Source organism: Crocodylus porosus, unplaced genomic scaffold, assembly GCF_001723895.1.
Source record: "Crocodylus porosus isolate Cpor-Errol unplaced genomic scaffold, CroPor_comp1, whole genome shotgun sequence".
NCBI lineage: Eukaryota > Metazoa > Chordata > Crocodylia > Crocodylidae > Crocodylus > Crocodylus porosus.
Window position 1 is genome coordinate 2,488,477 of NW_017728915.1, and position 27,253 is coordinate 2,515,729.

General features: G+C 46.8%; 1 protein-coding gene across 1 annotated transcript; it reads left to right on the forward strand.

Annotated features, from left to right (window-relative positions):
• Positions 1-194: 194 nt before the first annotated feature.
• LOC109310328 (ran-binding protein 10-like) lies at positions 195-17,138 on the forward strand. The gene is made up of 3 exons (XM_019535409.1): positions 195-487; positions 1,531-1,642; positions 17,093-17,138. The coding sequence occupies exons 1-3, from the start codon at positions 283-285 to the stop codon at positions 17,136-17,138; spliced, it is 363 nt and encodes a 120-aa protein (XP_019390954.1). The 5' UTR covers positions 195-282.
• Positions 17,139-27,253: the final 10,115 nt, after the last annotated feature.

Below are 27,253 nucleotides of genomic sequence, written 5' to 3' on the forward strand. Positions count from 1 at the left end.
GGGACTCGTAGTGCAGGGCGACCCCCTAGCCCATGCGAGCCGCCCCGAGAGCGAACTCCCTTTCCCAGCATGCTGCGCGGCGCAGGGCCGGGGTGGGGCTTGTGGCGCGGAGCCTATCGGGAGCTGCAGTCCGAGCGTGCGGAGAGCGGCGCGTCTGGGGCGGCCCCGGACTCGGCTTCCCGGCAGGCACTGCGGCCCCATTGTGGCCGGAGTCGCGGCCCATTGGCTGGCGGCCGGAGCCGGGCCTCGCTCCCCGCCCGGTGACACAATAGCGAATCCAAGATGGCGGATCCGGGCGCAGGAAGCTTGCACGGGGGGGACGCGGCGCTGCCGTGCCCGCCCGAGGAGCAGGAGCTGAGCCAGCGCCTCCGCCGCCTCTATCCGGCCGTGAACCAGGACGAGACGCCGCTGCCGCGCTCCTGGAGCCCCAAGGACAAGTACAACTACATCGGCCTCTCGCAGGGCAACCTGCGCGTCCACTACAAAGGTGCCGGGGCCGGGGCCGGGGGCTCGGCCGGGGTTGCTGCTGTCGCCGCTCTCGGCTGCGACAGCCGGGGGGGCCGCTGGGGCGCGGCGTCGGCCCGGATCCGGGCGCCGGGCTGGGCCGGCCGAGCGGCAGCCTTCGCCCCACCGCTAGAGGGGGCCGCGCCGGGGCCCGGCAGCCTCAGGCTCCCTGCCCGCAGGGGCTGGACTGCCCCCGGATGCGGGGGGCGGCGGAGGGAGCGCGGCGATGCTTCTCCGCCCCGGGAAAGGAGACAGCTTCGGGGCGGGGGGGCCTTGCGGGTCAGGCCTTGCAGCCGGCTGCGCGAGGGGCGAGCACCTTGCCCAGGAGCTCCCCTGGCCTAGAAAGAGCTCGGACGGCTCTGAGCCCAGCTCCCTGCCCCTCCCCCGGTGTGGAGCCTTATATAACACTTTGCAGTGTCATTAGCTTGGGCTCCTGCTGGTCCCCCATGCTGCCTGGCCCTGTCTTCATTCCCCAAAGGACTGATACCTAGTCTCTTGCCCCTCCTAAATACAGGCTTGCAGGGGCTGGGGTCGGTTGCATGGAGTTGGGGCCCCTTCAGCACTTGAACTAGTGAAATTGTCAGGTTCCCAGCTTCAGGGCCCCACTGTGAGCTTCAGTTGTTGCCTCCTCGTTATGCGGAGGTCTGCTTTCTCCAGTATCCACAGCGACCTGATGATGCTTTCCTCTTGTTAGCCAGTAAACTGGTGCCGCTTGTACCTTGAGCCATTTGCTCGTTGGCTGTTTGTGCGCTGAGGTCTCTGTTGGAGGGAGCCTTGTGGTTCTGTCTCAGAACCTTAAGATTGGAGACAAAGGAAAAACTACAGAAGCACGTACTGTAGGCCATGTACATGGTGGCAGTGCAGGATCGTATATTTTAAGTGACTGAGGAATCCCTTTTATTTCCCTGCTTGCAGAATTACTTTTGCTGTTTCAAGTCCTTTGCTGTATTCACACAGTGTAATTTCAGAACACAGGGCCTTGAGACCTCACAGCCCTTAAATATTCACTTTTCCATTGTTACCTAGGTCATGGAAAAAATCACAAAGATGCTGCTTCAGTCAGGGCCACACATCCCATACCTGCAGCTTGTGGCATTTATTACTTTGAAGTGAAGATTGTCAGTAAAGGTAGAGATGGGTAAGTACACTGCTCCTATTTGATTTTACCAGTGGTTACATGTATCTTCTGTACTTAGTCTTGTTTGCTGAATGGGTTAGAAGTTTATTTGACAGCTGGTGCTTATAACAGACAGGTATGTGTTAGTGGGTTATATCTGCATAGTCAACAGGTGGCACACCGGTAATATGTATTGGAATGAGGTGCCCTTATGTAGCTACTCCCTACATAGTTCTATGTGGGCAATAAGTAATGCTCAGGAAGGCAATTTCAATTTCGTTGGTGTTTACTTTGTTTCAGGGATGTCTGCTTGGTATTCAGGCAGCTGGAAATGGGAGGAGAGGAGTGACCTGAGGGAAGAATATTAGATGGACTGGTTTCCTACATGTTTCCTAACAAAGACAAGTAACTTCATACAGCATGGAAAAATTCTCTATTTCTAAGGTCTGAAAACAGACTGTCTATAAGCCTAAGGATTTATTTTCATGATTTTTTTTTTCATCAAAATGTGTGGAGGCTTTTTTTTTAAATGGTTATGGGGACAGGGTTAGGGTTAGTGAATTGAGGGATTAAGAGGAGCCATTAAGTAACAGAGAGGAACTACTGTGTAAGCTACAACTCAAGAGGTAGATCACTAGCTCTATTCATCAGCCCAGTCAGTCTTCTGAAAGACCAAATTGAGAAGTTAGGACATCTTTGAATTGGTTGAGTGACTATAATGTTTTGATTTGGTTCCTGGTTTTCAGGCTGGCTTGAGGCAGCCTTGATGTTTTGAAATGAAGTGTAAGAAGGTGCTTTCAGATTTGGAGGAGCTGTGAATATTATGTTTTGATGGTCATGCTGTCTGGGTGGACAAGAAGTAACAGTAATTGAGCTCTGGAACATTAGCTTCTTCCATCTTGTCCAGAAACTGCTTATGTGAATAGCCAGGGAAAGGATCATTTAAAATAGAGAAAAAGAGACCTTTGTAAATGTAGGCAGGGTCTAGGTGTTTTCTATCATCAGTTGAACAGGTGCTGGTTTATGACAGGCAGCAGTTGTGCAGGCTTGGGAAATCCTAGTGTTGGACACAAAATACAAAAAATGGAGTTCTTCCAATAGATTTAACTTTTGATATCCTGTAGGATACTACCAGCTAACTGCATTTATTCTCTAATCCAGGGGTTTCAACTAGGGGTACACGTATCCCTGGGAGTACTTTGGAAGGTCTCAGGGGGGATGTGTCAGTGCACTGGAGGAGCCACTGGCACTTCTGTTTTGCCGCTGTGCAAGGGACCCCTCCCTCCAGCTTGTCAACTGACTGCTGGGGGGACTCCCTGCTTCTTGCCTGGCCGCCGGGGGTACACCAACCAAAAAAGATTGAAAGTCCCTGCTCTAATCCATTCTCATGCAGAGCAGCTTGAAGCACAACAAAGGCAGCATATCCTGTCTGGTGCTAGAAGCAGAATACGAACCATGTCACTTTGCAGTATCCACAAATAGGCAGCTCACTGAGTGGTATTGTTGACTGCTTAGTTTGGCTTCTATCCAGCCTTCTACTTGATTGTGATCCCTACATAAGGTAATGCTCTGGACACAAGTCTAAAGAGTGTATGAGAGTGAGGGGAGTTCTATATTTTTTCAGGGATGTCAGGAGAAGAGAGGAAGAAATAGTATGTTTAGCAAGGCTACCAATAATATTGCTTCTGATCCTCATGACCTAGCTTGTGTAGATGTTAGCCATAAGGAAACAGATGCACATTTTCTGCATATGTATCCCCTATAGCAGTAACTTAAAGGATTGTGATGGCAATTAAGGAGCCATCCTTACCAACTCTGTCATTTCAAAGGCTAAGATCCACTGGACCCAGATACCCCATTGAGCTAACACGGTTAAGGCACACCAGTTTCTGTAGCCAATATTACTCAGAAATGATGTGGCTGGCATCATGTCTGGTTGCCTTTGGCTCCTGAGCCCAGGTTACCAGGTACCATTGACAGCTGGGTCAAATGGGGGAGAGGTGCTTTTTCTGAGCCCAGAGTAGGGCTTGAGCTTGCTTCCACAGTTGAAGGAAAATGCATCGATTGCTCTTCTGAAGTGCTTTGCTACCTACTTGCAGGAGTGTAGAAATCAACTTTTGTCATTTCCAGGCTTACTGATACAATGCCATCCTACTAGAACAATGCAATGGCATATCTGCAGTGATCTTGTTCCTAAATCAAAATCAAGCCTAAGCATTTTGGAATTTTTTTTTCCTGTTGCTGAAAGAGGGAGAAACTAGACAGCTGCCTTGGGAGTGCTGAGGCTGAGACATAAAATCATAAAAACATGTACATTCTGTGTTATGGCTGCTATACTACTCGCAGAAAAGGCTTCTCATCATAGGCATTATAGTAACAGGCCCTGTGTTGGAGGTTCTGTAGCACTTACTTACACATGCTGTGCTAACAGTTTTCAGTGATTTATTATTCAGCATGTAACTTCTCTTAGTTTTGGGACTTTCTTTTGCTCAATTATATGCTGCAGGATCTGGCAACAGTTAGACTGCTACAACCCCTTTAACTCAGAACCTGCTTTTTTAGAATTTGTGTCATCCTTGATGTTTTGTTTCTTATCCTACTGATTTAAGGCTCAGTCTGTCGGTTACTTTGCATCAGGCAGATGACTTACTCTGCTACTGAATTTGCCAGTGCTTGGGATATTGGGATGCTAATGACTTCTGTTTAAAAAGTGAAAGACCAGAGTTGGGTGGTGGAGAGAAAGGGGAGTGCTCCAACATTAGAAGGAGTTAACTTGTGTCTCCTGGGATTCTATCTGTAATGTCCTCTAAAGGGCATCAGGAAAGCTTTTTGAAGTTGTTTCCAAGCTGTCTACATCAGATCCAAAGTTTCTACTTTGTAGCTTGTCGCTCTGAACCTAGAACTGTTTCTTGCTGTATTAACCAGCATTTAGCCTGAAAACTGTGAGAAGACTATTTAATCTTGCTCACTTGCTTTGTATTGCTTGATGCTGTGTTGCTTACTTTAACATGTTTTGAAGTGGCTATGTGATCAGCCTTCAAAGGAAGGCTGGAATTGATTAGGTGCTGGTAGAACCAGTTTTGCTAAATGTGTGGTGGGGATACCTAAATGTGATAGTGTTCAGCATGAAGTAGATAATTTTTTTCTAAATCTGTTCTTTAAACTTCAGCGTATGGCATGTGGCATTTTGACAAGGCTCATTGACTAGGCTTAACTGAAATGTTGGCATTTGCCAGTACATAAGGCAGTTTAATTTTGTGGGTGAAGAAGTTGGGTAGAGGCTAAGCCACCATGCAGCAGTCTCCACTGACAGCTCTTTCTGGTTGTAGGAAAATAGCTGGAGGCTCACATTTCTAGCTGTTATTTTATAATGTGGTGTCAAATTTTGCTTTCTTAGAATATGGTTTTATTCTGTGATTTTGAAGTAGGATCAAAGACTGTGCTGTTTTAGTGCTGCCATTGTGTAAAGGTTATCTTATGTCAATGGTATATTCCCACAGGGAAACGGAGCAAGCCTTCTCTTCCTAAATGCCCTTTTCATCAGAACAGTTCTTTTTTCTTGATCCTAAACCCTGAACTGGGGATTCTGGAGTCTGTAAGAGCTCCAAATTTGTTATGTACCTTGGTGAACAGCTACACCAACAATATTGCCTTTACTAACAGAGCAGCATCTCACCACATTGTTTTCTTAGCTGCCCTGCTGTTTAATGCCACTGCTATCTGAAGGTGGTTTTGTGGACTATGTATGCATGGACCTGAAGTCACTTAGCCCACTTGTTCAGCTTCCCTAGGCTGCTTTGTCTGAGCATGGGTAAACGTGGGCTTGTCTCCCAGGTCAAAGTTTCAAAACAAAGTGCAAGATCCAAAGAACACTGCCTTGCAGGAATTATTTTTCCATGCAAGAGCCTTTGGGATTCAGATATGTTTCTTGGTTTATTATTCCCTGTGCCTTCCAGGCTTTGGCTCATAACCTCTCTTCTACTGGCTATAGAAAAATGAATGGGATTCACTTTGGTACCTGGTGCTACTGTTCTTTGCAGCAGGTTGGTTCACCTACCAAGAGGTCCATTTGTGATTGGGTGCATGATAGAGTGTCACCAAGTGTATCAGTCCTCTGTATCTCAGAAGAAGTATAAGGGTAGTAGAATGGGCTGGTTTGCTTTCACAAGAGAGGAGCTCTGCCCATGACAGAGAATGTGCAGCCCTATGGTACATTATTACTGCAACTGCTACTGACTTCATGTTAAAGTATTAAAACTTGAAAAGGAACCAAAGTGCTTTACATGGTACTTCAGATGTACCATAAGGCTGCCCATTCTCTGTCATGAGTGGAAAGTCTCTCTCCAAGAATTGTGCACCATCTTGTCTCTTAGTTCAGCAGGTTGGTTCACCTACCGAGAGGTCTGTTTGTGATTGGACACATGGTAGAGTGTCACCAAGCGTATCAGTCCTCTGTATCTCAGAACTGAAGTATAAGGGGGGGTAGAATGGGCTGGTTTGCTTTCACAGCTGGAGACAATCTGAATTCATTGGCTTTGCACCATGGATATTTTGTTGCATTTGATTCCAGCCCCCCACAAAGATTTACTGGGTCTGAACTTCTTGTGACATCACAGCATGCTCCGAGCAGTTAGAATTACTTGAATCCGGATGCATACCAGGGCTGACGCAGTTGAGGAGAGTGGGCAGAAGTATTGGACTATTTTATGTTCATGACCAGTCCATAGATTGCTTATGATTTTGTCAGCCTGGTGTTTGTAATTGTTCAGCCTGTAGTTTTTATAAACATGTTTGGCTTTTAAGAACCATTGGAAGTCAGTGCTCCTGCTTATATTTCCTGGTTTATGTAGTGTGATTTGTCACTAAGTCTTACAGCCTGTGTTTCCTACTGGATGACCTACCTTCTGAGTACAGAAACTGTGCCTGAAGGGATTTTCAGAGCATGGAACTTTTCAGGGAGCGTGTGGGGGAGTTCTTTGCTGGCTTAGTTTTAGGATGCTTAAGATCCTTCCCAGTGTTTTCTTGTACAAGAATGATTATCATACTTGGTTAAGTACATTATACCCCAGGTTTTTCTTCCTGGCTAAAGAGGAAATATGAAGGCCAGATTTATTGGCTGTCTAGCATTAAGTAATCTTTGCCCCCTTCTCCCTGATTTACTTTGCAGCTTGCCAACTTTCCATTGCATTTTGGCACATAGTGGGTCTAATGTCTCTCTCCTTCTCAGTCATCCTTTGACAATGTAACAATGGGTTCCAGATGCCAGAGCCCCAAACACATAACATTCAGACTCTCTAGAAGGAGTTTTATGTCTTGGTGGTTCTGGAGCATCTTGATTGTCTGGTCATACTGCAGACACGCTTCTTATTTCTGGATGTGCTTGTGACCAGGGACCTTTATTTGGTCTCTGCACATTCCTCACAGCTGCTTGTGCTGAATGGTTCCTTCCTTGTATCTCATTAGTTTGTAAGTTACTGGCTTTCTCCTCTTAGCTTTATTTTCTTGCCTCTGATGCTGTCTGGCTTCCCAGAAAGCAGAGCCAGTATATATAAAGATGGCAGGGTAAACAGCACCAGAAGGGCTGCTCTTTTGCATGCTAATAACTCCCTTTGCTTCCTTTGGAAAAGCAGTTAAATGTGGCTACATTAAGCTATGGCTCCTTAGCCTTTTTAAGAATTAGTTGCATCATTGGCATTTGAGTAGGCTCCCCAATGCTACTAGAGCTTGAGGTTGATTAGCTGGGGTAGCAGGAACCCAAATGCAAGCACTCTGAGGGCAGTTATACCCATGTTTATTGTAAGTAAAATGAACAACATTGCAATTACAGATCAAGAAGAAAAGGAAGATGGGAGCAAAGTCAGTAATTTATCTAATGTTTCCCATAGTTGTACCAAAGAGATCTGGAGTTGGCTGGACAGATAGCAGTTGAAGATCTCTGCATTTGACTTCTCCCTCTATCTCTACTTTTGGAAATTCTTTTATTATGCTTTCTTTCTGCAGTTTTTGTACGTATAGGTTTCCCATGCCAACCATGGTTTTAAGTATCCACGGTTTTGCTCCTTCAACCCTGCTAGAGGGGGTCCCCAGCTGCCAGGGCTATGGACCCTGGTCCACAGCCCCCTGCCCCAGCTCCCACTCTGCTACCTGCCACCATGTGCACTCCTGTGGGGCAGGGGGGACCAGATCTGTATGTGGGGCAGGTGCAGGTTGTGGGCATGGGCTCCCACCCGGCTTCGCTCCTCCGGGGCATCCGCCACCTGGCGGGAGCAGCTGGGGACAGCGGGGCCATGTGGGGATCTCACTGTTGCTTCCCCTGGAAGTCCCGGGGGAGTGAAGCAGGGTGGGAGCCCACAACCTGTGCCTGCCTTTTGTACAGATCTGGGGGGTGTGGGTCCCCCTCTTTCTCCCAGGAGTACGTGCAGTGGCAGGGAACTGGTCCTCCCTTGGACGAGCTACCTGCGGGTCCATCCTACTCTCCGCTGGTGCCCTGCAGCTGCTCATTGTGGCCCCAAGCACTGCCCGGCTGGCCAGCAGCCTCAGCCCTGACCATCTCCCTCCCTACATGGGCCTCAATCCTCCTCTCTCCCCCTCTTACCTGCTGGAGCTGCTCTGCAGGCTGCCAGGGGTCACGTGCATGTGGCGCCACCCATCTCACTGCCTTCCCTCCGAGCTCCCTGAAGGCTGGAACTTATATTCAAGTCCCTAACCCCATTTTTCCCCTAAGCTTTGTGTTTTACCAATGATGGTTTTGCCAACCATGGGAACTTTCAGGAACCTAACCCCCATGGTTGGTGAGGGAAACCTGTATTCACAAGCACCCAAGCCATTAGAGATTAATACCTACCATTCTTTTACTGGTTAGTACTAAACATTAATTTATACATGTATCATTAAATTTGTCACACGTTACTGGGGCAGGTATACTGAGGCAGGTGTCTGGGAGTTGCTGCATTCTAATAATACAAAATTATAAATTCTGATCCTAGCCATTTGTGAGGTCTGAAGTTAAGGTTTGAGGTGGATCGGCTTCTGCTGGAGGCCTGAGAAACCTGTTCTTCTCTTTATGCTTTTTCAGTTGTAAGACCTTTTTGACCTCAGCCTTGTGCCTGACTTCCTTCTTGCTACACTTGGCTTTGGTTCAGTTGTGATTCCTGGAGTACACATGGAGTGTGGGATATTTTCCAAGTTTCATGCTGGATTAGTTTCTCCCCTCCCATTGAGGATTCCCTGTGCCTGAACACACCACTCCATCATTCTTTTGTCAGAAGAGTACCTACCTCTTCCTGGATTAGGCCAGTGACGCAGCAAATTGCTAACTATAGACCAGGAAAACAGTCTCTCTGTCTCTTCAGAGAATCAGGTAAGCTATCCAAGTAAGTAGTGATGGTAGCAGAGTGTATTTATCTAATTACATGGTCACTTTTGCATTGTTTTTATGTTTGGATAGGGAGAGCAGGGATCCTGTCATGAGTGCAACCCAGACATGGGAGGTTAGGGGAAGCAAACCAGGAGTCCAGAGCCAAAGGGTCAAGGCAGAGGGAGCAGGTAGGAAAAAGACAGGGGATGCAAGCTGGGAAAAATTTCAGGCAGAAACAAGGCAGAGAAAACGGAGCCAAAGATCACGGAACAGGAATCCGGAGCACTGGGGTGAGACGGAGGGAAACCTGTTTTGTTGCAAACCCTCCGAGTACTGCAAGGGCTATTGCTTATATGCAGCTGCTACAGCAAAGCACCCTAACACCAGCATCAGTCCCATTCAGACTATCAGGGCCAGTTGGAGCTTATCTGGGCAGCAAGCAGACTCTTAACACTACCCCCCTCTTTCAAAGTGCTTCCCAATGCCCAAGGACCAGGGTTCTTGGGTTGTGCTTGGTGCGGGGTCCTGAGGAGACTGGGGGATATACATATTCCCCTGCTCACCCCAGGACTGGTCAGCCAGGCTATGTCCTTCCTATACTCTGAGTATTGTGTTTTCACTCTGGCATATGAACATCTCTTTTTCTTTTGAAAGCCACAGTGGGCAGGGTACAGAAAATTTCTGTAGCTCACCAGGGTGGTCAGGGATAGACCTGAGGGCCTCTGGAGAAGGAGCTGGTGCTAGAGATGGCGCTGGATTTTGAAGCTCCAAGAGTGGAGCCTGGGCTGGGCGTGGATTCAGAGGGACTGAGAACAGAGCTAGTCTTGGAGTTGGGGCAGGCTTTGGATATTTCAAGAACAAAGTTAGAACTGGAGTTAGTACTAGAGCTGAGGAGGGTTTGGGAGGTTCCAAGAATGGGGCTGGGGCTGGAGTGGACTTCATGTGTTCCAGGAGTGGAATGGGAACACAAGAAGTCCTTGACTCTCGCATTATTTCTGGACTATCATTGCTACAACATAACTTTTACACTACCAATATTGTCATTTTCACTAGCAAGCTTTCGAAGTCTTCAATGAAAAACATGTTGTCTTTTTATTTTAAAGCCTTCTTCAAAACATTGGCTTTTGTCTTTGCATCCTTAATATAAAGGTGCATTTTTGTTTGACAGTCTTCGGGATTCATATATGCTAGCAAAATTACTTGTTTCTGACACTGTTGATCAGGAAATGCATGGGACTCTCTTGAGCTGATGAAACTGTTTGAACTGCCTATAGTATACGGGGGAAAAGTTAGTGTGTCACTAGGACCATGCTTTGCGAGTCTGCAAGACAAATTGGATTTTAAAAAAATGTGCTCATTTGGCCTGCCACCAAAACGAATAAGCACTGAATGAATGAGGTTTGCAGTAATCAAAGTGCTGGGGCTATTTCTGAACCTTTAATGTCACTGACATGGTTCACGTGAACTTTGTTGAATACCAGACTTTTGAGAAAACAGTTTAGCTGCCAAGAGTGGAAGCCCAAAGCAAGAACCTAGTTAATTTGATAGCTATAGTTCCATATATAGCTTCAGCATGATGGAACTCAGTCATTATGTCCCTGCTGTTTTGCTCTTGGTACCAGTGGTTTTAATTAGTGAACAGAGAAGAGATTGGAGTGCTGTAGTCATCTTAGGCAGGTAGTAGCTGAGTCACTTATGTCAGTATGGGTTTGAACTGTGTCCTGATCTAGCTAGATGGTATCCAGGCAACCCCGTATCTCATCTTGATTATAATCTTTCTGACTTTAGATGCGTAATTCCCAAATTAATATATACCATCCATTCCTTTCCCAGCAGATGGGCTCTCCTACTTCCTCTGCCAGAGAAGTGCCAGGTTTGACTCGTCTTTGCCTACTGGTGGTCAATTATTTTTGGCAGGTGTGCCACAAGTTAAGCCCCACCCCATCCTTGAGTGCTGCTCTGATTTATTTATTTATTTATTTATTTTCCCCTCCCCTCCCCAGAGGCATACCTGATGATAAGCGTTTGTCCTTGGGACACCAGAATGGAGGCAGCCAGGTTTGCTACAGTGGCATAGAGCAGAATGAGGCCAGGACACTGCTATGAGAGATGTCACTGCCTGCAGCTAGGTTAACCCTTCCCTGTTCTGCAACCCCCCACAGTTTTATGTGGCAAGCAGGAATCCAAAGTCCTAAATATGCCAGTGACTGCAGAGCCAAGGATAAGGTTTAACTGGTTCATGATGGTGCCACATGACACCAGCTCTAGTAGCAGCCTTGCCTCTGATCTGGCATTTCCCTTTATTGCATGCACAGGGCTTAAATGCCACACAAAGCAGCTGCCTGTGCTACTTGTGGCATGCATGCTATGAGTTGGCCACCCTGTTCTAGACCAAAAGATAGGTCAGTCCTTTTGCTTTCTATATGAACTGTCTGTGGTGCGAATGATTCTGGAATTTGTAGGAGGCTGGGGGCCTGAAAGAAATATGAACAGAAGAAAAGATGTCCATTTCCTGAAAACAGTTTTGTGGTGCTGACAGTGTTCAATCAGTCTTTTGGGAACTGAGTAGACATTTTGTGCTTAATTCTGAATGTAATCCTTTGCTGAACATTTACTTCGGGGGTTTTTTGCTAAATGTTGGTGTGTTAGCAACAGGGTTCCTCCAACCCTTGGTCTCTCTCTCGCTCATCTTTGTTCTTATGAATTCTCACCCTTCCCTGCCTTTCTGCATTTCTCCCTATCTTGGGACTTTACTTTGTCACTCTCTTTGACAGTTATCCATGAATAACTAAACTTGGATTCTTCTTGAAGCCAAGCAATGCTAATCGTGTTTATACAGCAGCACAACACCAGGAAATAAAAGCTACACTGCCTTGAGACATTCTGTACTCACTTATGAACCAGAGCAAAAGAAAGGGCACTGGGGGGCCACTGACAAGTTGAATGTCCTGTATCCCCTGAACCATTGGTGCTGAAACATTGTCTACGTTTGGAAGGTTGGCATTCTGTGTTTTGTCGGTATAAAGCATGCCTGTAGCACTGGCAGGTTGCTAAGTTTCAGATCTTAAAATGATGCCATTCTGATTACCATCTCTTTCCTCACTTGAAGTCTGACCTGATTTCAGTGACTAACTCAAACAAGAGGAATTAAAAACCAAAGCTCTGCACCCTGTGAAAGTAGCGTGGGTCCCAGCATGACAAAGCATATCACTAAGCTTCATATCTAACAATTCTTGAGACCACTTTCAGCTGAAGCAGGGAGAGCTGTAAAAACAGACTGTCTAGAAAGGCAGGATTTTGAAGTTTGGTAACTTACTATATTTGTGGAGGAGTACTGATGCTTTTGAGGCCCATAAGCTTTCCAAGCACTAGACCAGGGCTGTCCACCTGGTGGCCCAGAGGGCACATGCTGCCCCTAAGGGGTTAATTGGCAACTCTCAGGCTCCCACTCAGCCATTGTCTTTCCTGCTGCTCCAGCTGCACAGCAGCACCATGGATCTCCAGGCTTGTCTTCCTGCCCCACCTAGAGGACACTGTGGTGTAGCAAAGCACAGCCCGGGGCCCCTGTGTGGTGCAGGGTAGTAAGGAAGCATGTGGTGGGAGAGTTGAGGGTGAGGCTAGGGCACCTGTATCGCATGTGGCTAGGGGAACCTGTGGCTTGCACTGTCCAATTCATGCAGTGTTATGGCCCCCACTGGTGCAGCCCAGGTGTATGTGGCTCCTGGCTGCTTAGAAGCTGGATAGCTCTGCACTAGACTACTTCAAATAATCAGTTCTTGTGTTGAAATTGATGCAATGTGTGTTAAAAGGCTGTTGTGTCAATGTAATACTGGCAATAGAAACAAAACCCTTAGGCCCAGAGCAAGAAACAGTTGACAAGAAATAAATGCACATGTTTTTCCATCTATATTTCTTTGTCTTTAAAATGAGTGTGAACCTTGCCCACCTTATAAAGACTGAGGCTATTTTAGCATTTGGAAAATACTTTAAGAGGAAGGTATTCCTTATTTCAACTGTTAGGCCAGTGATGCCTTTGAACAGATTAAGGCCTTGTTTATAGTTATGTGCATCTCTCAACAGACGTTGAAGTGGCAGATTACAGCCATCAGAGTGTGGGCATGGGCGTGAACATATCCATATACTTCTGCTGGTTCCTTGGGGCTCCTCTCTGCAGCTGTCCTGCCATCATACAAAGGGTGCCCTGGGAAGGCTAGCTGAAGGGATGGCAATGACTGGCAAAAGGCAAGGGAGTGTCTACACGTGTCTCCTTGCTCCTTGTTTGTGGGAGAAGCCTCATTCTGCTCAGCAGAGATGTTGTAACTTGGTTTAGAAGAACTTTGAGTATTGCTGGCAGTACTAGTCCTAAGAAATTAACAAAAGGCAACTGTGTGGTGCCTATCCAGTGAGAGAGACTGGAAAATAGCTAATTAAACAGCAGCATGGAGTTTGCACAAATCCTTGTTTTAAAGCATTTTAGAGACAAAATGTCATGTGCTGAAGAATAAAAAAGACTTTTTTTTTAATAAAAGTTGTAGTGCCTGGAGTTGGTTAAGAACCAGATTGTTCATGGCTATGAATTAAGCCCCACTGTATTCTTATTTTGCTGATGATAGGCACTAGTCACATACAAGGGATGGTCTTCACTTCAAGGACCTGAGAATCTGAAGACAGCCATGGCCATGCCTTTTTGCCAATAAGTTGGCAAAAGAAGTTTCTCTGCCTCCCTCCCACTGTGGCAGGATGTGTCCCTGCACGTGAGAATGTTAATAAGAGGTTGAAATCAGTGGACTTTCAGGCTGTATGCTTAGCATCACAGGGCAGGTTGGTTGGATTTTTTTAGCTTCCATGCTGTGCTCATGTGACACTGTGGGTAGCTTACCTGAATGAATGTTTTGGCTGGTCTCTGCAAGCTGTTTTGCCGTTAAAGGCAGAGGAGCTATTAATACAATAATATGATGCAAGTGGGGAGGTTGCACAGTAATTTAATATCCATATATATAGCCGGGGCTATGTTTGTGATTGAATGGTTGAACCTTGTAATATCCCCTGCAAAGTCCATTTTAAAAGCATCTGATCTATTCTCCCATGTGTGTTTTTTTTCCAAAGGTCAGTGCGAACTACCAGATGAGGACCTTTCTGTGCTCTAATATTTTGCTATGAAAGCAGGTTTTTTATACTGGCATTTCTGCCTTTATCAGGCCCCATGGGAAGTTGTGCTCGCTTTATACTCATCTTTCAGATGCTGGGGTTGCCTGTCGCGTGGATAGGAGGCTCTCAACTCCTGGTGACTGTTTTGCTTTGACTTCTCTTGAGGGCCTTACATGTTGGTCACTAGTGGTTTAAAATATACATTTTTAGGTGTATATATAGATGTTTAAATAAGCCATTGGGAATATCCTGTTCTGGTTCTGCCATGGGCTCCAACCTTGGGCAGAGTGAAGGCTTCAGAGAGGGCAGTTGAGGCAGTGGAATTGTATAATGTGCAAAGAGAATATAATTTTACCTCTTAGGAGCTTGTCAGGCTGATGGGCATGAGAGAAGTGAATTACCGTCTATGAAGCTTCCAAGCTTCTTCCATAAGGTATATTTCCATTTTGTTAATAGGAACCAGATAGGCTGTATGACCTACTTTAGAGCTCTTTGAATGTAAGTGGTTTCTTTTCTGCTAAAACCTGCTATGTCAATCAGCTGTTCAGGTCATGGAGGTGATACTGAAATGCCGTGGCAATAGGCTCTGTATGTTAACTTCCGTTCATTATGATGGTTTGAGGCAGGGCTGTCAAACGTATGGCCTGTGGATGAATCCAGTCCATGTGGTTTGTTGCAGCGGTGTTGGAACTGCTGTGTTGGTGCAGCCCAACACCCATGGGGCTAATGCTGCTGCTGCTTGTCCTTATGCACCCTTACCTGCTGCTGAATTTCTGGTTTTGATGACTATTGGTGATTTAAAATCAGAAGCAGTTGACAGTGAGAAGAGGAGGAAGAGGAGTGAGCACAAGTGGTGGTAACCCTTTGGGTGCTGGCTGAGCCGACATAGTGGGTCTGAAGGCAACAATGAGAAGCCCCAGGGACTGGCTTCCGAGATAGGTTGTTTGGCCTACAAGAAGCCCTGTGGGTGGCATGGCTCCCCTCCTCCCCCCAGCCACTAGCAGGGAATATGGCATACCAACTCACTTGAGTTTAGCACCTCTGGTTTAAGCCACAGCTGAAACTGTTCTTGGTTTCTTTCTGTTCCCTTCATGGATATTTGTCTGCCTACAGCTGCTGTTGTTGCTGGGGTAACCTTTGCTGCTCTTGCTGGTGCTGTATGACCTTACTATGAGAGTATGTGTTGGTAAAAGACATGGTGAACCATGGTCAATAACTCAGGTGTTTATAGCTGCAGAAATTGTTGGGCTACTGAAGTATATTTGTGCTGCATAGTATTGACAGCAACCTATCAGCTGAAGGCTTGTTGTTCAGGAAGGTGGTGATAGACTGAGTTTTTGTTGGGGTGTGTGTGGATACAGGCATTCCTGTGGTCATTGAGGGAAATACCTATTTGCAAGACTATAGTTGTAGGTCAGGCCTGTGAATCTTTGGCCTACAATATTGTCTGTCCTGGACTGAGAGAGCAGCAAAATTTCAGTGGATCCTAGAAGTGCTAGTTGAGCTCTGTGCTCACTATCTTCTTGTATATGCATAGATTTTAGCTAGTGTGATGTAGTTTCAGGCATTCCATAGACAAGCTAAATTACAACTTCTTTTCTTAAAGCCCTAAGCAAACCATATACAGCCAGCAACTTGTCCCACTGGTTATATGACTGTGAACAAAAAGCAAAGATTGGAAGCTCTTTGAGTGGTTAGAAATAAGGAATGTTTTATGTAAGGTGCCACAAAGCATGCTGGGGATGCTGTTCTTGTTGAGAAGTGGAGTGGAGTGAGAGGGCTTTAGGTGCTACAGGGATACAAAACAAGTCTGAAGCCTCCATTACTGTGTTACCTGTGTAGGTTGCAGGTATTATAAAGGACTATGTAGTTTCCATCTCATATTTTGACTGAAACAGTTGTTTATAACTCCCTTGGCTGTCTTGTGTGCTGGAGCTTTGGAGTATGGCCTCTTGGCAAGGTGAGTGGATAAGCTTGATTTGACATTTGTGAGATTCTTCTAGGTCTCTTATGCCTGCTCTCCAGGCGACTCAGCTATATACAGTATTTCTCCTCTTAGTCTTAAGGTGTTTGTCTTATATGGCAAAGATTGTAGTTCTGAATAGCACAGTTCCTTTTGAAGACTCACCCCACTCCTTCCCACTTCTGCCTGCTGTCAGACTACGGACATAAAGGCATCCTTGTTGACTGTGGACGGGCGCTGCAATGTGATTATTTGGCACCTCCTCATGTGCTGTACTGACACTCCTGCCAGCCACATTCTCCCTTTCATATAGGACCATGAGAGGCCCAAGTAAGGGGAACCTAACTCATGAGGACCATATTTTCTCATATATAATCCAAACCTTTTTTTCCAAATATAAGCTGCTGAAAATCTGACTGCGCATGGTATGCAAGCAAATATGGGAATGCTGTTTAGTTGCCAGCCAAGGGGGAGAGCTGTGAGCAGGGCACTAGCCTGAGTGCGCCCTGGGGAGCCCACACCTCAGGGCTGCTGCTGGGAGTCTGTCATCAGCCTGAGTTCACAGAGGGGCGCTCACAGCAGCCTGGGTCAGAGCACAGCCTGTCTCTGTCTGGATTACCCCTTGCTCACAGAAGCCTGGGTCAGAGCAGGGAGCCACTGCTGAAGCGGATAAGACTACCCCCAACCCCCTCCAGTGGTCATGTGATGCCATGTTTTCCCCCTCCTTCCTCTTTACCCTCTGCCCAGGGTACCAGACAGTTGCTTCACCTTTGATTTCTCTCTCACTCCTACTCTTTCTCTAAAGAGTTACTCCTGCTGCTGTCAAGGAGTGCCTAACACTAGTAGCTAGGGGCTTAATGGAGCTAGTCACTGGCAGCTGGGAGAGTTTAATGGAGCAGTGACAGGTTCCCCCACACCCTTGCAGCTGCTGGTGTTTCAGTGCTGGTTAAAGTAGGATGCTTTCTGTGGTAGAGACATGCCACAATTGTCATGGGGATGTGAGGTATATGGGAAGCCCATGGTTTCTGAGGCTTTTTTTCATTTTATAACCTGTTCCATGTAAGGTATTTTGTGTTTTAATGATTTGTTAGATTAAATTACTTACTGGTGTTCTAATGGAAAAAATCTTTTTTTCCCTATGTTGCACCTTCCCAAAACAAGATGCATGTTATATTTAGGAGTGTTATATGCAAACATACATGTTATTCTACAGCAGGGAAGGACCAATATGTGCATTGTGTCCTCTGTCTTTTGGAACTCTCAGATATGGCACACTTGGGTATACCTGAAGTAGTATTTTTAGTGAAATGACTTAAAAGAAGCAGTACAAAATCCCTTTTCTGTGTTGCCTACAGGCATTTGGTTTTCATTCTTTCATAGTTTTGTACTGTATGCACAACTGCATTGGGGAATACTGAATGTTTTGGACTTTTGGCATCTAGGAAATAAACAGCACTTCTGTTTTTTTCACATTCAGGAGGCAGTTGAGGCTTTAGGTAATGGAGAGTTGATACTGCATCCTTGTAATCACACTGGGGTGGACAGAGGAAGCTCTGAATTATGTGGGTATGCATGACATGAAATTACTTTCCCTCACCTGATGTCTCGACAGCAGTTAACAAAATAAGGGAATTAGCTGGCTTTTGTTGAAAGGCTCTTCAGTGAAACAGGTAATAATAGCATTGACATTTTGATTATGGCCCTCAGGCTGTGTAGCTAATATCCACTGAGATAAGGCTACTGTAACTTCATTGTAAGAAACTCCATCTTGTCAAGTACTTGGAGTAACTAGGGTGGAAAGTGTAGGTATTACAGGGAGAGAACAGGGTTTCCATGGAGGCAATGTCCTATGTGTTGATACTGCTGGTGCTGGGGTAGGCAAGTATTTGGGCCAGAGGGCCACTTGAGTTCAGTGAGCTGTTGTGGGCTGGGTGGGCGGTGCTGACCTGGTCCGGCATGGGGGGCAATTGATCCTATCCAGCCCTGGGCCATCTGCCCTGCACGCACCGCTGGGTCATTGGATGGGTGGGAAGGATCTCCATGGAAATTGGCCTGGGACACCGCAGGCAGGGTGCATGTGGCTGGGTGGATTGGATGGGGCTGTATGTTGGCAGGGAGTGGTGTCTAGGAGTGGGACAGGCAGGTGGGTCTGGGCTTGTGGGGCAGTGACAGTGCAGGGCCAGGACCTGGGGCAAAGTCACGATCTGCTGCCCTCATGTCTCTGGAACAGGCACCAGTTTCACAGGCACGGATGTGCAGAGAGTGAATCTCAGCACTGCCCTTGGCTGTGGTCCCACACTATCACTGCCCTGTGATCCTGATCCTGGGGGTTGCTGCCCTCCCATCCCACTCCCAGACACTGTTCCCCAGTCACCTGCAGCCCCATCCCATCTGCCTGGCCAAGTGCAACCTGGCTGTGGTGGTCCCAGGCCAGTCTCCATGGAAACCCCGCCTGCCTGCTCCATCCAGTCCCCTAGGCAGTGGGTGTGGACTGGTAGTGGCAACTAAATAGAGTCACTGCCAGGAAGCTGAGTCCAGCTGCCACATCACCCCTTCCCCATCGGGCATGCCATGGTCCTGGATGCCTCCTGCATCGGGGCTGGGTGGGGCCGAGTGACCCACCATGGGCCAGATAAAATCCCTTGATGGTCTGGATCCGGCTAACAGGCTAAATTTTCCCTGCTCTTGGGCTAGTGGGAAGTTTCTAATGTTAATGTTCTAGAAATTTCACCCCCAAAATTTTTTAAATAGGGGAAATGTTTTTTAAGAAACGACTTGAAATATATCTGTCTTTAACTTTCACAGTTCCCTGAATTTGGTAGTTTAGTAAGTGTGGAATCTGGGAAAATTGAAATAATCTCGAATTAAAGGCTTATTTAAAAATGCATTTAAAGTATGGAGCTGAGACCAATACCTATAACTTTATTTATGTGATTATAAAAGCTTTGAGGCATGTGTAACACTTGACGTTAATGTAGTTTAGTGCAGAGATGTTCTTACTCTGCCTGTGCCCTTTCATGTTGCAGTGAAAACAGTTTGGGCCTAGAGAAGGGAGTGAGTACTAGGAAGGAAACCAAAGGATTACTGCTTTTGATCTACCTCCAATATAACCGAGAGTGGGAGAAGAGTTGTTATTAATTACTTCCAGTTGAGCTACTTTGTGTTGCAGAAAGCCTCACACTTAACTTCTGTAAAAGTTAGAGTTCACTCAACATGTTGCAGAAATTCAGTGCAAGATGTCATTTCCTACATATATAAAATCTGAGTTTAGTTGTGGATGGCTTTGGATTATATCGTCTGCCTGTTAAAACAAAAAGTCATCTTTAGTTCTCACAGGGTGCATCTACACATGCGTTTTACTGCAGGGTAGACTTATTAGCTTCATAGTAAAATGTCACCATCTACACTGTATTAGGACACAGTAAATTAATTAAGTCTGTCATAAAAGAGTGTTATCAGGGACAGTCTTATCTTACAGTGAAGTCGCTTACTGCACTGAAGTGCATGTGTAAATGGTGACTGGGCTGGGGCAGTCTCCTGCCTGCCATTTAGCCCTGCAGGTTCAGCACCCTCATGCCCCCTGCCAGCCCAGGCCTGCTCCACCTTGGCCCAAATCACTGCTGTCCTGGGCACACATTTGGACATGCTGCCCAGAAGCAGTTTACTACCACTCAAACTACACTGGAGTTTATTGCCTCATATTAATTGCATGTATAGATTCACCCACAGATATCTAAAAAAGTATTTAATTGGTGGCATTTAGCTCAGTATTAGGATACCGTTGAATTGAATTGTATGTTCTGCATGATCTTGTTCAGGAAAACAAAGTACCAGGGTGTAGCATGGCACTAAGGTGCCTGCTACCTGAAAAGGAGCAGTATGGGTTTAGGTGTTGGTTGCTAGGGGCAACCAGGAGGGGATAAGGGCCCACACCTGGTGAGTCAGCTGACCGGAGGGGGCAGGGCTGACTACTGTAAAACAGACTGAAGGCTGAGAGTGCTCTCTCTCAGCTGGCAGCCAGGAAGAAGGAGTACTGCTTGTCTAAGGAAAAGACCTTGGCCCTGAATGCAGGAAAGGGAAAAGGCCTGGATGTACAAGCCGCTAGTTACACGGGTGAGAGATGTGGTGTGGTTTGGAGTACGTTTAGCCAGAAGGCTTAGATTTGTGTTATAGCCAATTGGCTTGTGTTGTTGCTTTTGTTGTTGTTGTTACACCGGAGGACCGGGTGAAGCTATTAGGGGTTGGAGGAGGCCTCATAGGGGCTCCACGGTAGCATGGAGACCCTGGTGCCAGAGAGGGTGCAGCATTTGGGGTGCATTGACCCCAGCCCTGGTGCGGGCAGCAGGACCAGCCCTGGTGTGGGCGGTGCGAGAAACCCCAGAAAGGGGGCGGAGATTGTTGACGAGTGCCAGGGAGCATGGTTGCGAGGCAAGCCAGAAGTGCCGGTGGGGCGCACGAGAGTGAAATTGACCAAACATTGTCTGGTACATCTGTGAGGCTTGGGGCGTGGTACAGGGGTGGCTGGAGCCACGCGTAGCCCATAAGGCTGGGGTGCCCGGAACCCCATTATAGAATCGAGCCGCAGGGGGAACCAGCAGAACCATAGCCAAGGAAACAAAGGGCAGCCTCCCTACATAACTATAGAACATCAAAGACGTGGCAGGTGATTTTGAGGGTGCTTTAAGACCAACTTGGCATGGTAGGTGGCGCTAGGGGAGATTACGGCTAACCCGAGGACCCTGGACTGTTACACAGGGAAATTCAGTTTTGGTTTTGTTTGTTTGTTTGTTTGTTTGTTTGTTTTTAAGGGTCAGCCTTCTTTTAGCTCTTTCTGCCTGTCCCTAGACACTTCAAGATATAAAGCTGTACTTAACTTAGCCTTTGTTTTGGCTTTGTAAACAGAGCATTGGATCATGGGCACTCTTTTGTTTTTTTCTCATTGCATGCACAATTTTATTCCATTACAATAAACAGGGTGGGCATAGACCACAGAAGAAATTCATTCTTGCAAGAAATATGCCCAGGAAGGGTGTAGTAGTTGTTGTTAATAATAGTAATAATAATAATAAGGGTGGGGAGAAAAACTAACCACTGTACTGGGGAGTATGTAATTATATTATTATTATGGAAATATTTAGACTGATGATGGTTTGGGAGTAGATACTATATTATTACCTCTGCATGGCAAATTTAGCTGTAATTCATTATTGATGCAGCTCCCCCAGCATTACAGCTATGGTGTTGATGGGACTTGGGTTTTTTTAGCAGTGCCATCTAATCTTGATCAGGAATACTTAAAAATAGTGTCACTTTGCTGCCTGATGCTGCCACCGGGAGCCTGGGGGCTGAGCCCCTGCACCCTCTGCCAGCCTGGGCCTGCTCAAATTGCTGCTGTCCCAGGCACACATGTAGATGCTGCATCCAGGAGCAGTTTACTCTGGCTTCTCCTGTATTTCATGTGTAGATGCACCCACTATATGCTAGATTTCCAAACACTTATTAAGGACCATCCCCTCTCAGAAACCTCACAATTCAAGAAACCTCTGTTATCTAATTTGGTCAAAGTGGGGGAAGGTGTTACCCATGCATAAATCTCTGCAATCTCCTTACATGAGTTCCAGTTGGAAGAACTAAGGGCGTTTATACATATACCTTTTCATCCCGTGATGCACTGAGATCTGGTGTGTTGGAGCAGACTCGATTAATCAAATCTGCTCTACACACACTGTGCAGATGTTGTATAAGTGGCGAAATGTGCATCAGCCCATGGAAAATGGCAGTGGTGTACTTTTGAACCTTTGAGGTGTTTTAGTTCAGAAGCTCACCGCTGTCATTGTCTGTGGGCTGGTGCACATTTCACCACTTGTACAACTCTATGCGCCACAGCACTGGGCGCTTTAAAAGCATCCAGTGCTGCATCACAAGCATGTGTACAAAGGCCGTAAATGTTTTCCTGGGTTAATATTTGTGCAGCCAGAGTAACTGTTCCATGGCATTTAAGCCACATGCATGTGTTTTGCAATACAAGGTAATGCGTGGCTGTGAGGACTTTAATTGATGATGTTAGGAGAAGTTGAACCAGCCCTGCTGTGTCTTTCTGCAGCACACTTGTACTACAGTATTCTTGGCCATCAGGTATGCCAAGCCAGGCAGTTGTTTGTGTTTTATTGAAATCATGGAACTGGCATCATCCAGAATTCAGGGGTACCTTAGAATGTTGATCTGGGCGTATTGCCATTCCACAGGAATGATTGTGTGATGTTAATTTTCTTAGCAGTGAATAACCACTGTGAGTTTATAATTAATGTATGGCATAACTACTATCTAATTTGTGTTTTGACTCACTAAGCAGAAGTTTGCTCCTTGTAACTAGGTTAAGTTGAATCTTGCCTATGTGTGGATAGATGTTAATCTAATTTGTAATATGCTAAATTGCATTCCCACATATTTTATTTTGGGGAAGTCAATGGAGTGGTCATCTTTCATTCACTGGAAATGATGACCCCAAGGGAATGGTAAAACATGGATGCATCTAACCTCATAAGCAAATGCATTAGCTGATGGTTTGTCTTTCGATGCTATGATGAGCAGAGAAATAATTGCTTTAATGCAGGGGCAGGCAATTAATTTGGGCAGAGGGCCACTTACTTAGTTTTGGCAAGCCATTGAGAGCTGCATGACAGGCAGCCCAGGGCAGATAAAGATTAATTTTCTAAATTTTTTAGGGGCCCCGCGGGCCAGATAAAGTGGCTTGGTGGGCCGCATCTGGCCCCCAGGCCGCATTTTGCCCACCCCTGCTCTAATATCAGTACTGAGTTTGGGATAACAAGCACACTCCCTTTAACTTAAAGGTGATGGGAAGTTTTACATGCATTTTGGTGCTATTGTTCATTGTTGCAGACTTATCACGATATATAAACTTGACAGTGGTAATTTGCTACCAAAAGAATTATTAACTTGACAATGAACATTTATGGTCTACAGGTTCTGACAAAAAGCTTTCATACCTCACTAAAAATCCATGTTCCCAGCTTTTTGTACCAGAGGGTGATCAAGTTGTGATCAAGTAAAATTTAATCGTACCATATTCCTCAGTTTTAAGCTCTTGTGGGGCAAAGGATTTAATTATGTGATAGCATAATTTGATACATGACCATGCACCTCAATCATGACAGATCTGCTTTTCAAAAGAACTTGCATTGTTGGGGGTCACATTATATGCCTTGTGCCTCCTTGTGTTCTGTGCAAGGGCACATAGGAGAAACTAGGAAGAGCCTGGCAAAGCCTCCCAGCCTGCAGCAGTAGCCCACCCTCCCTCACATGCAGATCCTGGACACATGGCCTCCATGCCCTTTGAGGGGGAAGGCTGTGCTGGGCTTTTCCTGGAAGGAGATGCTGGGCCCTGCTGTGCTTGGAGTGGGCAGCGGTGGTGCTAGGAGGGGAGGATCAGGGGACTAAGGTTAAATTTTGGGTGGCTCTTGTCCCTGTCCCCCATAGCCCTACTCCCTGTGCTGCTGCTGCCTGGCCTGAATGTAGCCCACCCCAACATCCCTGCTGGAAAGAGCCCAGGGGCGCCCTGGCCCCAGCCCGCCCCACCCTATGTGCAGATCCAGAAGCACCTCCCCCCCCCAGCCATACCCTCCTGGCCTGCATGCCCCTAGACAAGCCGCTCGTGGCCCTATCTCGTGCCCCACCCTGGCTGTGCAGGGCCTACCCCAGGCTCGCTCACTCCCTCCCTCACCGCTGCTTCAGCTGCCTGCCTGCCCCACACTGGGGAGGGCGAGAGGGGGCATGTGCCCCCTGTACTGTGCATGGGGCGGAGGTGGCTGCTATTGTGAGCTGGGCTTTGTGCCCCCAGCCCTGCTGCAGTAGGGCTTGTGGTGCAAAGCCCAGTGCGCAGTGGCAGCCACCTCTGCTGTGCACAGATGGGGGGTCACGTGCCCCTCAGGCCCACCCCCTGGGGTGTGCACAGCAGCAGGAGCCCCCCCCTGCCCCTGGATGAGCCGGCCAGGCTTGATCTGTCCACTACTTGTCCAGCCAGGACTTTACTCACCTTACCCCTGCTCCTGCCTGTGCTACAGTCTGTCCCTCACTGCAGGTCCTTGATTTGGCTCCTGCCACTTCCCTCCCCCACAGACTGACTTGCTGGCCTGTGGGGAGGGGGTACATGCACACACGTGTGCATGTGCTCAGCCTCCCCCCCCACCTCAGGTTGACTGCAAGAGCCTTTGCGATCGACCGTCTGGTAACCACTGCTCTAGGATGTTCATTTTTCCACTTTTAACCCAACCCAGTGTCTTCTCAGCAGCAGCAGATTCAGTGAGAGTATCAAGTCACAATGGAACCGGTCTGAAACCTGCTCTTTCCTTCTGTGAACCACAGTGCCCTCTGCAATTGAACATGAGTGGCCATCACAACTGATAAACGGGGATTAGCAAAGTTACCTGATGAATTTATTTTCATTTCACTTTTACCTGTTTGTAACAGGCTCTTATGCAGTGATCTTGTCACTTCATGTACCAACTATAGAGGAGGTATGCAAAGGGGCATGAGCTTTATGGACAGCAGAGTTGCACATCAATGTTCTGAAGCTTGGATCCATCAGGGTAGCTTCCATGGCTTTCTTACCTGTTCTTTAAAACTCCACAGTGCATATCCTGATGGGAAATAGCTGTGATGAAGTACATAAGCAAGGAGGTACATGCTTATCTCCCCTCTTTCTGGAAGCCTTTAAACTCTGCATATGGTGTTACCAACAGAGGATAAACTCAATAGCTGTTCACATTCTGGAAGGGTCAGCAGTAACTTGGGAGACTTCCTAGTAAAAACAGTTGATTGTGATCTATTAAAGGCTGTTGCGGAGGTCCCTCAGAGAGCAGATGTTCCTGTGCTGGGGGTCCCCAGTGCTAGATTTGTGTGCCACCGATGTCAGCACTAAGTATCAACATTTTTTTTTCCAAATAACCTGTGCTGTCTTCCTTCAGCCATAGTTTTTATGCTTTCCAACCAATGTTCCTGATCTCCAGGATGATTATTAAGTTCCAAAGAAATTTTTCTGGGCTGCATGTGACCTGAGGCAGTTTTGGGTGACTTATGGGTATTCACCCAGCTCCTAGTTGAACCGACTCTTTCATGTCAGCACCAGACTCAAGGGGCACCTATTGCAGAACCTGGAGAAACTCATCTTCTGAGACTTCATGTTAAGAAGGCTATTGATACTTTTTCTGTGGAATAAACTGTCTTTCTGACAAATTAAGTGAATCTAGAGCCCATAGGTGTCATGGGGGGTAGATTTAGATTTCTCTCTAAATGTAACGCAACCAGTTCAAACTAGTACTTGATTTCCTAGACAGGCAAGATTATTTGGGTAGATACGATATCTTTTATTAGACCAACTGATTTTCTAAATATACTTTTTTTAAACCACTCCAAGCGGCTTTAAACTATCTTAACAAGCTTGTATGTCTGTGTGCTTCAGGTTTAAACCATATTTAAACCAGTCTAAATGATGTCTGTTTCCATGTCGTTTGAAATGTTTTGCCATTTGCCTGCCAATTTCTGAAGCTTCTAGCCGCACCCCACCCCGGCCTTCGGCCTACTTGAAGCTCACCATGTGTGATCCACACTTGATTATCATCCCAAAAATGTTTTCAGATATGAACTTCCATTGCATTGCTTACTCTTGGTTTACTGTTTTATTTACTAATCTTGTTGCCCTCAGACCTTTCCTTGTTTAATGCACTGTTTTATTTAATGGGTGAGGAAGTGCTGTTCACTTTTATGGAAGTGCCCTTCTGGGTAATTTTTACAAGACTTTGGTTCTCGAATGCATTTATGAAAAAGCCTTCTCCCCTCTTCCCCCCCCCCCTTTTTTTTGTTTTTGTTTTGTTTTTTTTGTTAACTGCTTACTGTCCCTCCCAGCTCTGGCTGCTGCTCTAGCTCCAGCTGCTGACTTGGCCATATAGCAGTGGTAGAGTCAGCTGTGGCTCTGACCCAGTCCCAGTCTCGGACTGGAGCTGCTGCCACTGCTGCCACTGCTACCTGGTGAAGCAGGGGCCTGAGTCACCTTGTACTCTGTGCCCTGGACTGGAGCATGGCCAGAGCTGCAGCAGCAGAAAGTGGGGAGCTGCTGCTGGGTGCCGGAGGGTGATGGTGGAGTCATGAGGGGGTGGCAGGCCTAGGAGGGCAGGCAGCAGGGGCATTGGTGCCAAAGGGCAAGCAGACAGTGGGAAGAACAAAGGGGAAGGGACAGATGTCAAGCCACCGACGCACCCCCCCTCCCCACCCCCCACATTCCCTCCTGCCATTGCTTTCTCCTCTGCAATCATGCAGGGGATAAGGGGGTGGAATTTAAGATGACCCTCAAATACTTAGATCCTTTACATGGAAAATTATTACAATTTTAGAAATTTTCCGTGGATAAAAACTAATTATTCAGGGGGGTTGTCTTAAAATCAGAGTTGTCTTGGATTTGGGTAGTTAATCCCTTGAACAATAGCCCACACTGTTCTTTGCCCACCCTGCTGAATATGCTCAGTGAAGCTTCTGGAGTGGTAATAATTTTGTTCAAAGGCAATACCTTCATTCATGAATAGGTTGCATGGGAGAGGTGCAACTGGCATTGCACTGCCTTTCTCTGGGAATGTGGCTTGAAGTTATATTCAACCCCCCAAGCAGTGAAACTCTGAGAGATGAGCCTCTTCCTCTCTTACACCTCTACCCTAGGTCTCTGAATGCCCCAGACAAAATTTCTAGACTCTTCACAGTAGTCCCCTTCCTCCTGTCCACCAGCGGTGAATACTGGGTACAGAGCACGCCTTGGTGCCTGTTGCTGATTGAAGGAAAGAATGGGGTTAGTCAGACTGACCGGTAGGTATAGTGTTCAGGTGACTGGTGCCTCAGTACTGGGACAGTGAGGTGAGGGTGATCCTTAAGGTCTTTGCCACCTGTCCTGTCCTACCCTGATGGTTTATATATCTCCTGCTTTGCAGTTCTGAGCAGGCGGTACTTCCTATGTCCCTTCTGGGATTTGTCTTGGTTTTGTTTTGGGTTGGAGCCTCTTCACAGTCCTGTTGTTCGTGATATTATTGTTATTGGATGGTTCTGGGTCCATCTGTGAGGCAGTGATGAAGCAGGGCTCAATGACACTATCTAAGGCTCTGGG

Bases quoted from the DNA above. Each gene is read 5' to 3' on its own strand.
- LOC109310328 (XM_019535409.1), top strand. From the start codon at position 283: ATGGCGGATCCGGGCGCAGGAAGCTTGCACGGGGGGGACGCGGCGCTG. The intron at 488-1,530 runs GTGCCGGGGCCG...ATTGTTACCTAG, and splicing joins CCTGCGCGTCCACTACAAAG to GTCATGGAAAAAATCACAAA. The intron at 1,643-17,092 runs GTAAGTACACTG...TGGGGATGTGAG, and splicing joins GTCAGTAAAGGTAGAGATGG to GTATATGGGAAGCCCATGGT.